The sequence below is a fragment of the Amblyomma maculatum genome, chromosome 10 (assembly GCF_055883805.1).
Source record: "Amblyomma maculatum isolate TAMU_Amacu chromosome 10, ASM5588380v1, whole genome shotgun sequence".
Taxonomy (NCBI): Eukaryota; Metazoa; Arthropoda; class Arachnida; order Ixodida; family Ixodidae; genus Amblyomma; species Amblyomma maculatum.
Genome location: NC_139353.1, coordinates 133,252,851 through 133,267,477, shown reverse-complemented (window position 1 = coordinate 133,267,477; position 14,627 = coordinate 133,252,851). Strand labels below are relative to the sequence as shown.

General features: G+C 46.6%; 1 protein-coding gene across 1 annotated transcript in view; it reads right to left on the bottom strand.

Annotated features, from left to right (window-relative positions):
* Nucleotides 1-14,627, bottom strand: part of LOC146177489 (BTB/POZ domain-containing protein KCTD9-like) — a 69,834-nt gene that overhangs the window by 29,348 nt on the left and 25,859 nt on the right. The window contains exon 6 of the mRNA XM_084581578.1: nt 5,331-5,450. Coding sequence (XP_084437704.1) covers nt 5,331-5,450 — 120 coding nt within the window. The remainder of the gene's footprint in view (nt 1-5,330; nt 5,451-14,627) is intronic.

Below are 14,627 nucleotides of genomic sequence, written 5' to 3'. Positions count from 1 at the left end.
TTCCTTCCCTTGGAATCCAGTTTGTTACCCTCAGCGACCATCGGTTATCCTCTCTTCGCACTACATGTCCTGCCCATGTCCATTTCTTCTTCTTAATTTCCACTAGAATGTCATTAACTTGAGTTATTTCTCTGACCCACTCTGCACGCTTTCTATCTCTTAATGTTACCCCTACCATTTTTCGTTCCATAGCCCTCTGGGTTGTCCTCAACTTAAGTAGAACTCTCTTGGTTAGCCTCCACGTTTCAGCCCCATAGGTGAGTACAGGCAAGATGCAACTGTTGTACACTTTCCTCTTGAGCGATACCGGTAAGCTGCTAGTCATAATCTGCGAGTGCTTGCCAAATGCGCTCCATCCCAATCTTATTCTTCTTGATATTTCCTTTTCATGGTCTGGATCTGCGGTTAATACCTGTCCTAAGTAGACATATTCGCCTACCATTTCCAGTATTTCGCTACCTAATGTAAACTGCTGTTCCTTCCCGAGGCTGTTGAACATTACCTTAGTCTTCTGCATATTGATTTTCAAGCCTACCATTCTACTTTTTCTGTCTAGGTCATCAATTATTATTTGCAGTTCATCCCCCGAGTTGCTTAGCAAGGCAATGTCATCAGCAAATCGCAGATTACTGAGGTATTCTCCATCTACCCTTATCCCTAACTGCTCCCATTCCAAGTCTCTAAATACTTCCTCTAAACAAGCTGTGAATAGTACTGGGGAGATTGTGTCTCCTTGCCTAACACCTTTCTTTATGGGAATTTTATTGCTTTCTTTATGTAGAACTATGGTTGCTGTGCAGCCACTATATATATCTTCCAGCACTTTCACGTACGGCTCGTCTACCCCCTGATTTCGCAATGCCTGCATCACCGCCGAGGTTTCAACTGAGTCAAATGCTTTTTCGTAATCAATGAATGCTATGTATAAGGGCTGGTTATATTCCGAGCATTTTTCTATCACCTGATTGATGGTATGGATATGATCGATAGTAGAGTACCGTTTCCGAAACCCTGCTTGATCCTTTGCTTGATTGCAGTCTAAGGTTGTCCTGATTCTATTGGCGATTACCTTAGTAAATACCTTATACGTAACAGACAGTAAGCTGATTGGTCTGTAATTTTTAAGGTCCTTAGAGTCCCCTTTCTTGTGAATGAGGATAATGTTTGCATTCTTCCATGCTTCCGGTACCGTCGATGACACCAGGCACTGCGTATACATGGTGGCCAGTTTTTCTAGCACGATATCCCCCCCGTCCTTCAGCAAATCTGTAGTTATCTGATCCTCTCCAGCTGATTTCCCCCTTTTCATAGTTTCTAGTGCTTTCTTGACCTCGTCCTTCGTCACTGGTGGAACGTCTGACTGTTTTTCCCTACCGCCAATCTCACTATGGTCCTGACTACTTTGGCTACTGTAGAGATCTGTATAGAACTCCTCGGCTACTTTGACTATCTTGTCCATATTAGTGATGACGTTGCCCGCCTTGTCCCTTATCGCATACATCTGGTTTTTGCCTATGCCCAATTTCTTCTTTACCGCTTTAAGGCTTCCCCCGTTCTTTACAGCATGCTCAATTTTCTCCATGTTATACTTCCTTATATCGGCCACCTTGCGCTTATTGATTAGCTTTGATATCTCGGCCAATTCGATCTGGTCTGTTGGATTGGAAGCTTTCATACTCAGCCGTTTCTTAATCAAATCTTTCGTCTCCTTAGACAGCTTACCGGTATCCTCTTTAACTATCCTACCGCCTACTTCTACTGCGCACTCAGTAATGATATCTCTGAAATTATTGTTCATTGCCTCTAGGGTAATGTCGCCATCCTCAGTTAGAGCAGAAAACCTATTCTGTAGCGAGATTCTGAACTCTTCTGCCCTCCCCCTCACCGCTAATTCGTTGATGGGTTTCTTTCTTACTAATCTATTGCGTTCCTTCTTCAGATTTCTAAACTAGCTTCACTAGCAAGGGTTCTAGCATTAAACGTTGCCAGGGTCAGTTTCCAATGGCGGCCTGTCCAGCGGAGCCAGGCTTTCTTAGCACCCCCTGCTGCGTCACAGGTCTGACCGCCGCCGTGGTCAGTTGTTCCGCAGCCGCTGGTGACTGAGGGCCGGGGTTTTATGGAGCTTATCATAGGAGGTTGTGGCCAATTACTGCACCAGGGTGGCCAACTCCTGTTCTGGTGAGGGAGTGCGTTGCCGGAGGTGTTCACCGGCATCAGGTCGCACCCCAAACCTGTATATGCAATTCCATCGACACGCGGATTTTTTTTTTTTTTTGTCATCCGGTGGAGAATTGCGCGGCACCGGGATTTGAACCCCGGTCCTCTTGCATGCGAGGCGGATGTTCTACCGCTACGCCACCGCTGCTCGCAATCGGGAGGTACCGGGTTCGATCCCTGGTGCCGCCGGGTACCCACCGGTTTTTAAATGGGTACAAGCTTTCCCCCGGCCTGGTGCTCGGCTCTTCTGGGGTGAAATGCTTGGGAAAAGGGGTCACGGCCCAAATAGTTGCGCCGTGGGTTGGTGTTTGGTTGCATCTGTCAAACGTGTCTGCGGATACCTGACCTGCGCCCTAAGAGATGGGAGCAGGGTGGGAGTCAAAGGGGATCGAGAGAAAGAGAAGCCGTAGTGGAGGGCTGAGGAGTATTTCTGACCACCTGGGGATCGTTACGTGCCCAGGTGGTCGAAATTACTCCGTAGCCCTCCACTACGGCTCCTCTTCTAGCTCTGGACCATAGAGCCCGAGCGGATTGCTTCCAAGCACTGAAACCGAGCTCCTGGAAACGATCCTGAAATTTCTCAGCCTGTGCAGTATGAAAGCGAGATTTCTTACCAGCTCGAGATTATGAAATCTGGATATATCGAACAAAGCCCATTGCAGAATTTAAAAGCGAACCTCTTGGGCTACGTAGCATGCCGCGCAAGTAAACTTCGAGTTAGCATGGTGATATTCACCATTCCTTGAAAGGATTCCTGACATCATATTCCTCACAGTCTGCATCAAATATACATTGCAACCTTTATAAATAGAATATAAAATAATTGCGTTTAAGACAAATCTGGTTAATTAGTCAATTCTAAAATGGATATACCCTTCATTGCTATGCAAAGCGATAATATATGTGCACTATCCAGGTACAACCTTTTCAAAAAGTGTAGATCCCAGGGGCTCTACGTTTTAGCTGTTTAGTAGCACTGATTAGTATTAGTTGAAGTCCATCCCACTGGAAAGATTTATACAAAAAATCGTTTCAGCACCAAGACATTTGGAACCCTAGAAATGCATTACAAGCCGCACCAAGTGGCTTAGAAACAGACACTCTGACTCTACACTTTTGACAAAGATTCTACTGTGTGGAGCAGTGCTAAATGGAGACAATAGGATCGCCGACGCAACATGAGTTACGAAAGCGAAGGATGCGGATTGTGTTATCAAGATGGCTGTATGATCGGGTAAAATATGAATCGACGGATAAAGATAGAAAGGCAGGGGTGAGCGAAAATGACAGGATTTCACATCTGTCCGCTGAACAGCGAGTATGCGAAAGCCTTTTCCTTACATCATCATTGCTATCAATAACTAGGTAGTCATCGGCGCTATCATCTTCCGCATGACATGGCGTCATGAGCTCACATACCCATTTGCTACTGTGTGGAAGATTGAAGTTTATAATAAGCCAGGAGTTGTTTCGTAGCGGAAATGCATTTATTGCAGCATATAGAAACATGGCGAGAGACACAATCCATGAGAACAAACGCATCGCTGACGAGAAGCAGGAGGTGAAGAGGGAAAATGAGTTGGGTAGTTTTTCCTTCACGAGATTCAGTTGGAAGACCTGACTTCGGCTAAAATCGGTCAGACTATCCCCTGGAGAATCTGCGTCCGGGTGGCCGCACTGGATGCCCAAATGGATTCTACAAATGAGAGCGATGCAGATTTTGCCCTGAGCATAGATCAAGTGAAACATGATTGGCGCCCTGCTATTGCATACCTAGCATCCCTTTTTGATGCGGTGACCGTGGAGTGGAATGAATAAAGAGTGACTCTGGAATGTGAGTTCCATGTACTAACGCAAGAAACGCAGAGCCATACAGTAAGAGGTGAAGTTTTTGCGAAACACGTTTTAAGGTCTCATCCAAACTTCAAAATCAGCCAGACTGTGAGAGAGATGGAATTAACAATTGACGTCATGGGACCTGATGTGCTTACACCTCCACCTCTGGAAGAATCGCCAACGAGGCATGCATCGTTCACGAAGGCGTTGGGAGGACAACGGAAGCTGGACGTGGCCGGAGTCAAAACCTCCTGCTGGATGATATGACGGGATGTCGGCTCTAGACAGCAGAAATAAACGGGAAATGAGGTGTTGCAAAGCGAGAGCTAGCAACGAATATATCATTCGTCTTGGCATAGAGAGAGCGCAGAGAAGGTGTCATGAAGTCGCCGTTGAATCTAGCATCGAATAGATGGGTAGGATGCTACAAAGGCGTCATGAGGGAGAGAGAAAAGGAATGCATTTTTGTCCTTTTGTGTGGTATAAAATGGGGGCCGCCTGAGGCAAACGATATATTGCATGTGTGGTGCTACAGAGCAGTTCAATTGAGGAAGAAGACCAGGAGTATGCCGCAGGATATGCTAGCAGTCGCGGATAAAGACAGACTTGTGAACATCACAAGCGGCCATTGTGGTAGTATATGCAGGCCAGAACGACGGGGTACATAGAAAATCTATCCCAAGGTGTTTGTACAAGACTTACGCTTGGCGATGGTGAAATGGAGCAAAAAAGCACGCGGCATCCTTTTCTAGCTTATGCCATACCGGAATGAGCAATCATAGTTGATAGCATTCATGGGAAGAGCGACAAGTGGTATTTGGACATGACGCTTGTCAGCGAGGAGCAGAGAAAAATCAGTAAAATTTGTTACCCCAAACCTGAAAGTATTTATTTATTTGTATCCTCACGGCTTACAAGAAGCATTATAGAGGAGAGGGGCTTTTGCACATCATTATATATGTATATGTATATATATGAACTACAGACAAGGTGAAGAACATACTTGCACCGGCAAAATAGAGCCAAAGAAATACAATAGCAAATGAACAAAATACTAATACTGTTTCAAAATATTGTTTCACTACTAAGTAAGTTGTCTGATAAGTAGGTGGAACTGTGCAGCGAGCAAACTGCTGAGCTGCTTCGACAATATCTGTGTCTTCGGCTCTGTATTTCTTTAGGAATAAAATCCTTGTAGCGGCTCTGAGAGCAGAAAAGTGCTCAACAAGTGCGAAGGGCTAAGAAAAGTGCGCAATAATGCTGCAGAGGACACGTACCTGGAAGCGAACCTGCGCCGAAGGCATTCTTGCAAGGGCTTGGAGCACGTCCTCCCGACTTAGCGGATGCGAGCCAGAGGAGGTGGGCGCCAACCTTGCTTGGCGTGGTGGGATTACTTCCTGCAGAGCATCACTCGGTATTAAGCCACAAGCGCAAAGGTGATCACGTATAACTTTAGGCAGTGTAAATTTAAGCATGTATTCACAATCATTCATGAAAGAAAAAAGGGACGAAGATGAACACAAAAAGGTACAATCGCTAAGTTTATAAAAGAAAACACAGAGTTAAACAGAATGAGAAATACCCAAACAATACTGAACACGGCAACTAAAACTGCAGCTGCCCTGGATGCGAACTTGTCCAAAAAGGAAGAAAATAGCAGAAAATTGCAAAGATATAGAGAAGCTTAAGCCGGGCATGTACTTCACACTATCCACGATATACTATATAGGTCTATGTACTGTATGTATATAGACCTCCTCCATGTTTACAAACTAACAAGGCATTCCAGGTGGCGCTGCAGTCGTCTGCGATCCTTCTGTGAACAGTTGACACAGTCGTCTGTGAACAGTTGACAGCCGTGTGGTGCGGACGCGTGTTCCTTCGCTATAGGCAAGCCAATTGATTTGGAAAACATGCGCCCAATCTCCCTCACATCTTGTGTCGGCAAATTAATGGAGACTATGACGCGAGTCAGGTTGTCTAGTTACTTCGAAACACATCACACTTTTGCGGACACTATGCTTGGTTTCCGATCGCAGAAATCCGCGCAAGACATCCTTCTACAAATTCATCATGACATATTAGAGCCTAAGGGACTCTCTTACAATGACAAGGTAGTCCTGGCCTTAGATTTGAAAGGAGCACTCGATAACGTCAAACATGAACTGATACTAAATCATATCTAAGATACCAACTGTGGTCAGAATACTAATCAATCCATATGGCAATTTCTCACGGGTCGACCGTCTTATATTCTAATTCAAGACACGGAACACGGACCCTATACCATTGGATCCCGGGGTACACCACAAGGCGCAGTGTTGTCTCCTCTCCTCTTCAACCTTGCAATGAAAGGCCTTCCCGCAAAATAAGCTGTATGCCTGGCATCCGATATGCCATATATGCGGATGATATCTCTATCTGGGCAACGGAAGGTAATCTTGGACACATGGAAACATGCCTACAACAGGCAGCGGAGGTGGTGAACACTTGCGCTGCGTACTGTGATCTGCAATGTGCCCCACCAAATCAGAATTTGTCCGCATCTGTCCCTCCCCACGGGATAACACATCAGTTCACCTTACACTCCCTTCGGGTCTAATTAGAGAGGCCAAGGAGATCCGCATCCTTGGCCTCTTTATTCACCAACAACGCAGACCGGACACAACACTAACGAAACTTCGCATGTATGGCGACCAGGTGGGCCGTATGGTCGCCGGGTCTCTATAAGCGTGGTGGGTTACGAAGTAAAGATGCCTTGCGGCTGGCACGTGCATTCGTTACGAGTAGAATTCTCTACTCAACCCCCTACCTTCACATGCGCAAACATAATCAGGTCAAACTCGAGGGGATACATCGCAAAATTATCAATCGCGCTCTTGACCTCCCCATTGCTACATCCAACCAGTGTTTGTTGGACCTTAGGATGGTCAACACCTATCGGGAACTCCGAGAAGCCCAATACACGCGCCTATAACAAACGCCATCCGGTCGCCGCATTCTTGACCGACTACATATCCAACGCACCACCACCTTTGAGGATTGGGTACGAGCGCCATTACCCTGTAGACGCGCCCTCAGGGTCAGACCCATTACCCGCAACATGTCACACTCTGATCAAATGGCCGTCGCCAGGCGCGTGCGAAAGCACTGAAGCGGCATTATGGCAGACGACAAGGTGTATATTACGTGGACATTGCCGGTCCATATCGTGAGAGGTGATTCACAGCGGCAGTGGTCCGCAACACCAACACAGTGGCAGGACACACCTTCCAGGCCCACAACCCAATATACGCGGAAGAAATTGCGATTGCGCTCGCCCTCTCCCTCCCACAAGTAAAACACATTACCGACTCTAATGGGGCCTATAGGAATTATGAGCTGGGTTGGATACCTCCTCTAACCAAGCGTATCCTACAAATTTGCTGTCGATCAAGCAACCCTCAAAATTGTAATCTCATCTGGGCTCCCGGCCATCAGGGACTCCTGGGCAATGAGTTAGCCAATCAGGCGGCCCGCGTGCTTTCTCCCCGAGCACTCAGACTTGCTTGGGACAGCCACCGCCGCTTTTCGGAACCTTGTAAAGGTCTATGGAGAGCGGACGAAATTCTCCTTCTCAAAATATTTACAAACACAATGATGTGCCCAGCAGTCTTGAAGCACTTCACTATAGACTTTGATCGGGGAGGCAGCCTGTGTGGACCGACCTTCTCTGATGTTTTCTACATGGTCTGGGCATGTCCATCCAATCCACTTCGTTCCCAATTCTTCATTACCCACCCTTCTAGGGAGGCCTGGGAGGCGGCGCTGCTCAGCTGTCATGAATGTTCGGCTGTGACATACTTCTTTGACAGACAGCGGCTGGGCGATGGAGAGCCGCTAAAGGACCGAGGGTGCCGCTCATGTGGCAAGATAGGCAATCGTGCCAAGGACTGCCCGTGCCCCAAGAAGAAGAATGGCGATGCGGAAGAAAAGAGTGGTGCAGCCAATCTGGACCGCCAGGATCGCAAAAGGAATCGCGGCAATCGCACACAGTGGCAGGCACCGAATGTCAGGGGTGGGCCATGAAATCGGCAGGTGCAGATCCAGCAGCTGTCGCAATTGAACCAGCAGCAAAGGAGGGCACGGGGTGAAGGACCCATATACCAGCCCAGAGGCCACATGATGGACGACCAGCAGAACCATGGCAGAGGTCAGCCATCGGACGACCAGCAGCGTCACACATGAGGACGCATGATGGACGATCCACAGCGTCACGCTGGAGGCCATGCACTGGACGATCAGCAACGTCACGTCAGAGGCCATGCGACGGATGATCAAAAGCATGTCAGAGAACGCTTGTTGGACAATCAACAGCAGCATCATTCCAGGAACCATGCGACAGATAACCATGTACATCCTCCAGCATCAGCCACAGCAGCCGCAACAGCAGCAGCACAATGCGTCAGCTGATTCTTCCAGGTGTACCCACTGATGCGCAGCAACCGCCGCCGCATCGCATTGAACCACCTGGCGTTGCCACGGCACAACTCCAGAGGACGCTGCAGGAAATGCTAGGGGTGGGGGGCTTCAGATAGGACCGACCACCCCTTTTTGATTTGCTCCGCCCATGGGCATGTCATCCACGGCATTCATGGCGCCCCCACCCCTGCGCCCACCCCCATTTCCCGGTGCCAATGAACAGACGCCGCCCCGCCCAGATGTACAGGCCCTGATGTACAGGCCCTGATGTACAAGTTCCAGCAGGCTGCAGGGCCGGCGACACAGGACATGAGGCACAACGGCCAGTGGTAACCCATTGGCCCGCCACAAAGACACGCCGTCTCCTCATCGTGGCCTCCTAGCCTGCCACCTCCTCACGGCCAGGAGCTGCAGGACTGCTGCAAGTGAGGCTCATAGGGAGCACTACAGGTGAGGCTCAAAGGAAGTATCCTTTCAAGACAAACTGAACCACCTTTGCAGGCTGCGAGGTTCGAAACTGAGTTTAGGCCCACCGTGGAAGAGGGGCGCAGCGGGGTTTGCGGAACTTCTCTCAAGCGGGCCTTGGTCGCCAGGGCGCGAGTGGTGTTAGACGCCATTGGGGCTCCGGAATAGAAGTTCCACCCAGATTTGTGAGGGCCGGGGCCAATAGGGCCTCGGTCCAAACACCTCCTTGTAGAAAGAGTAAATAAATGTTTATCACCACCACCTCCAGCTCCGATTGCACGTGGCTATCGGAAACGGACGGACTGGCGACAGCGGGAGTTTCCTAAAGCGTCAAATTGATGAGTTCTTTCTTTTATTACTTTATTTTGTTTTCAGCTACTTAGGTTAGATGCAGCCTGAAGAAAAGATTTGAACTCTTTGTCCTAACGGCCTGGGTTTTTGCGCCGGCAGCTAGATTTTCTCCACGTTCATTCTTTAACTATTTTGTTTAGATAATTATTCTTTTTTCTAGGCCATTGGCATTCACAGAATGTATTTCAACGCGTGTTTGCTAGTCGTTTTTGTGTCTTTCCTTCGCAGTTTGTATATTTTGAGAATATGCAGTAGAAATAGTTCAGTTGATACATGCTTAAAATGTGCAATCAAAAGGAGGTAAAGTGTGCTCACTGTGAGGCACAGGGTAATCTCATGGAAAAGCGTTTTGACTCGGCAGAGGAAGCGGAAGGCAATTGCTTTTTGTGCCGGTGTTGCGTGCTGAGTGCGCGCCTAGATAGATTTGAATTAGAAAAGGGCGGTTTAGTGTCTCGTGTGGAAGCCTTAGAAAATGAAGCAGGTTTATTAAGGGCCGAAAATCAGAAACTGCTGAGACAGCTTCCTGAAATGGAAAAAAAAATTGTAGACTTTGCCCTTGGAAACAACGAGGATGAACATTTCAGCAGGGCCACGTGGCTGTGATCAGAACTGGCATGGAAGGCATAAGCAAAGTAGGTCAAGCGTATCCGAACCAACAGAGTTATTTGTAAATAGCTACTAAGAAGTCGGGAAAAAAGGAAGAAGGAGGAATGAAAATTTCAGAGAGAAGGACACAGATAACCGAAAGCAGGAGCCAACAGTTGAGAGAGAGACAGAGAATACCCAGGTGTGTATCACATGGGGATTCCAACGCGAGCAGGTGCAAGCGAGATATCATGGAACGTGTAAGGGGAGATAAGCGAGTTTTGTTGGAACCTTCCAAGAGATGACAATGAGCGCAGTGATGAAAGAGAGTAAAATAGGCTGTTGAAAGGTTTCGCAGAGCGCAGTATAGTGATAGTAGCTTCGGGGCTAAACGATGTCCTAAATGGTGACGCTGCAGGAGTGGTGGAAAGTTTAGCTAAGGGAGTTGATGATATCAGGGCGATAGCACAGTAAGCGCAGATAGTTGTATGCACAGTACCGGAGATGCTAGTAACGAACGGAAAGCTGCAGGAGGACGTGGTGACAGTTAATGAGGAGATAAGGAAGTTAAGTCTGGAGAAGAGTTTTGAAGTGGTTAAGATAAACAAGGAGGTCCATAGAGCAGGTTATGGCAGGGCATTTCAGCGAGATGGCATCTAGTTTAACAAAAGGGTGGAAGCAGAGATCGGCTGGCGCCTGCAGGCAGGGCTGCAACTTTCTTAGGGGGTCCGCGAGGGCTCCATGTGCAGGGGTAGTTATAAGTGAAGCAGAAGAAAGCGTAATAACTGCAGTTCAGCCCAAAAAAATGGCAAGAAGGAGGTCAAGAAAGAAAAGTACAAAATGAGATTTAACACTGGGTTCAGCTACATAAACATGCAAGGAGGTAGAAAAAGAGCGAAATGGCTAGAGATAGAACAGCAGTTGAAGGATGACAAAATAGGTGTCTACGCTCTATGCGACACTCATCTCAGGGATCTAGAAGATCCACCGTTTATAGAAGGCTACGTCTGGGAAGGGTGCAACAGAACGAGAACGGAAAAAAATGGTGGCGGGGAGGTATGTTGATACACCAGGGAACAAATTGGCAAAGAATTAAATCATCTTGTAAAGAACATATCTGGGTATTAGGAACAATTGCCGGCATGAGGACATGCCTAGAGGTAGTTTATTTAGGAACAGGACATCAATGCAGGCAAGAAAACAAGGATCTCTTCGAATATCTCTGTGACAAAATAAGCCAGTTTGGAGACGGGGAGAATATTATTCTACTGGGGTACATGAAAGGCCGCATCAATGATCTGGATGGATACACGGATTGTAACGGGAAGCTAATGTTAGATTTCTGTTAGCGACATGACCTAGCTTTTTAAACAGAGAAACAAAACACGAAGGACAAATCACGTGGGAATTCCACAACAGACGACCATCGACTATTGTCTAATGTCGCAGGGATTTTATAGCAAGGTCACAAAAATGGAAATATACGAAGAAGGGGAGTGTAGTCTCGGAAATGATGATAAACATATTAGTCTGCAGATGAGGCCCTTGATGAAAAGAGAAATGGAACTTAGACAAAAGTAAACTAAAAACTGAAGGATGATCAAATAGCGCAGATAGCAGCAGATGTAAAGGAAGAAATAGAGAAAAGCCCCATGGAAGACCGGTATTATGAACAGGTGGAACTACTCATAAAGAGATAAATTAGGGAGGGTAAAGTAGCAAACCACTGGAATAGAAAGAGGAAGCCACGGAGCTGGTGGAATAAGGAAATCGGGGAAGGCATTGGACATCGACGGGCAGCTTCAAGGGAACACTGAGAGGCAAAGAAAGCACAGGTACCTCACCAAAATTGGGAATCACATCGACAAAAGAAACGTGAGGTACAGACCCTCGTCCAAAGTAAAATAAAGCAGTCCACCGATCGCTGGATGGCTGACGCAAACGAAGCCACTAGAGGCGGACCAAGATAATTCTGGAACCATATATGCTGGCTAAGTACAAAGAATCAAAGACAGCAGGACCAAATTCAATATAAGGAGGGAAATTGTTTAAAGGCTAAGAACGCAGTGAACTACATTACATCAGTTGTAGCCGAGTCATTTAAGAGCGACGATAGGGTAATCTCCGAAATAAGGAAGCAACACTAGAAAACAGAATACAAAAAAACAACTTAGAACAGACCGATCTAAACTGCAAAAAGGCAGAGAAAAAATTATTCCTAGAAGACCATCTACAGGAATAGATGAAATTCCGATCAAGCTGATTAATGAACTTGGTCCAAGAAGTAATGAAACGTTGAAAAAGCTTTCGAAACAGTCATAACAAATATGCAAATTCCGGGCAGCTGGCGGCAGAGTAAAATCAATTTGATTTGTAAAGGGAAAAGAGAAAGGATGCACATAAAATCCTTCAGGCCCGTTACCATAACATCTGTTGTATACAGGTTGGCCATGCAGGCGGTGAAATTAAAGATGCAAGCATGGGTAGAAAGTAAAAAGATACTCGGACAACTTCAGACCGCCTTCAGAAAGGGTAGGCGCTTAGATGATAGCCTGTTCGTGCTTACCCAATGCATCGAAATATCTAGAGCGGAAAATAGACCTTTATATTTGCCCTTCCTGGACATAAATGGGGCGTACGACAACGCAAATAGGGAACTCCTGTGGAACATATTAAAAACGAAGATATCGGTCATGAGATAACAGAGTTCCTACAGGAAATATACCGGGATAAAAAAGTAGAAATTATATGGAAGGGATTAGAAGTACGGAAGCTGTCAAGGTATGCAAAGGATTAAGACAACGCTGTCCTCTATCACCGGTGCTGTTCATGCTTTATATGATAAACCTGGAACTGAGGATACAAGACAGTAACCTAGGTTTCAACCTGTCATATAGTTTAGGTGGAAAGGCGGTAGAGCAGCGCCTATCCCCGGTTTGATGTATGCAGACGATATTGTGCTGCTAGCTGAGAGTCTGGAAGAATTGCAAACTCTAGTTAACTATTGCGGAGACGAAGGGGACGCTCTAGGCTTCAGTTTCAGCGCAGTTAAGTCGGGTCTGATGATATTTAACGGCTTAACTGATCAGATCCTAAAATGCAAGGTCATAAAATGCCCACAGTGGCAGAATATAAATATCTCAGGGTATGAGTAAACGAAGGATTGGCATACATTGAAAAGCATGAGCAATCACTTAAGGCAAAAGGGCGAAGAAATGCCCGGATAATGAAGAATAGGGCATTGTGGGGATACAGCAGATATGAGGGTTTGAGGGGTCTCTGGAAAGGAATTATGGTACCAGGGCTTACTTTCCGAAATGCGGTTTAGTGCCTAAAATCAGAGGTACAGTCGACATTAGAAATAAATCAGAGAGCCGTCGGATGGTTGGCACTGGGTGCCCACGGCAAAACCACAAATCACGCGGTACAGGGAGATGTGGGCTAGGCATCTTTTGAAGTACGAGACGCTTAGAGTAAAATATTATATGAGGAACGCCTGAAGGAATTGGACAGTAACAGATGGGCAGCTGAAGTATTTAAATACCTATGCCTAAAAAGCATTGACGCACAATGGAGGAAAGAATTAGGAAAATAACCAGTAAGCGTTAAGCAAATGAGCGTTAAGCAACTGTTGAAAAACACACAAGGTAAAAATTGGATAAATTCGATGGAAAAGAAACAGGGTGTAGAACTATACCGTAAGTGGATATGGTAGATCAGGAAGGAAGCTTTCTTTGATAACTTAAGCAAGATGAGGGTGTCGTAGAACATGCAGCTACAAAATGAAATTTAACAGGGAAGATGACACATGTGCAATATGTGTTAAGCCCACAGAAACAATTAACCATATTATACTCGAATGTAATGGTATCCATCCGGAAGTCGATGCAGGCGCAGTCACTCTTCCTGAAGCTCTGGGATTTACAGATACCAGTGGCCGGGTGAATGAACCTGCGGTGGAAGCTAGTAAAAAAACGATTGGAAGATTGGTGGCTTAAAAGCAGAAAAGGGACATAATGTTAGTAATGTAGAAAGAAAAATAGAATGATGGTATAGTTAACCAATCTAAAATAATACTTAAGATATAGGCGAACAATGACCATGATAGCAACTGCTAACACCCCGTTTCAAAGGGGACGCTTCTATCTTCCATCCATCCATCCATCTATCCGTCCGTCCGTCCGTCCGCGCATCCATCCATCCCACGGTAGGCAAAAAGCACGGGAGCGGACGAAATAAGATAAGTTCGTGAGCCTCAGCGGTGCGGACAAAAGCGGTACATGAAAAAAAAAATTATCCCGTACACGGCTTGCGGCGCCTGGTTCCGTACGCCGTACAAGACGGAGCTTGAGTTCAAGACGCACAAGCGAAGCGTTGCTGACCGCCAGAGAAAATGAGCAACGTTGTTATCTGTTTGTTGTTTAAGCTCACCAAGTCAACCGCGGAACCCGTAGAGAATTTCAAAACGTCGGGTTCTCACAACCACTCAGTCGAGTACGTAGACGGTGATTTCTCTCGCCAGTAAACAGCGCGCGCAAAACACATATACGAAATATTCCGCGTGGAACATATTATTGCTCTCTCGAATGATTCTTCCCACCGAGCGTCAAATGTACGTTGTTTCTAAGCACGAAGCTTCTCGCTCGCTTCGAGTAGATTTTAGATAAGCATGCCAACAGTAGCAAGGGCATTGCGCGTTGGCACCGCACAGA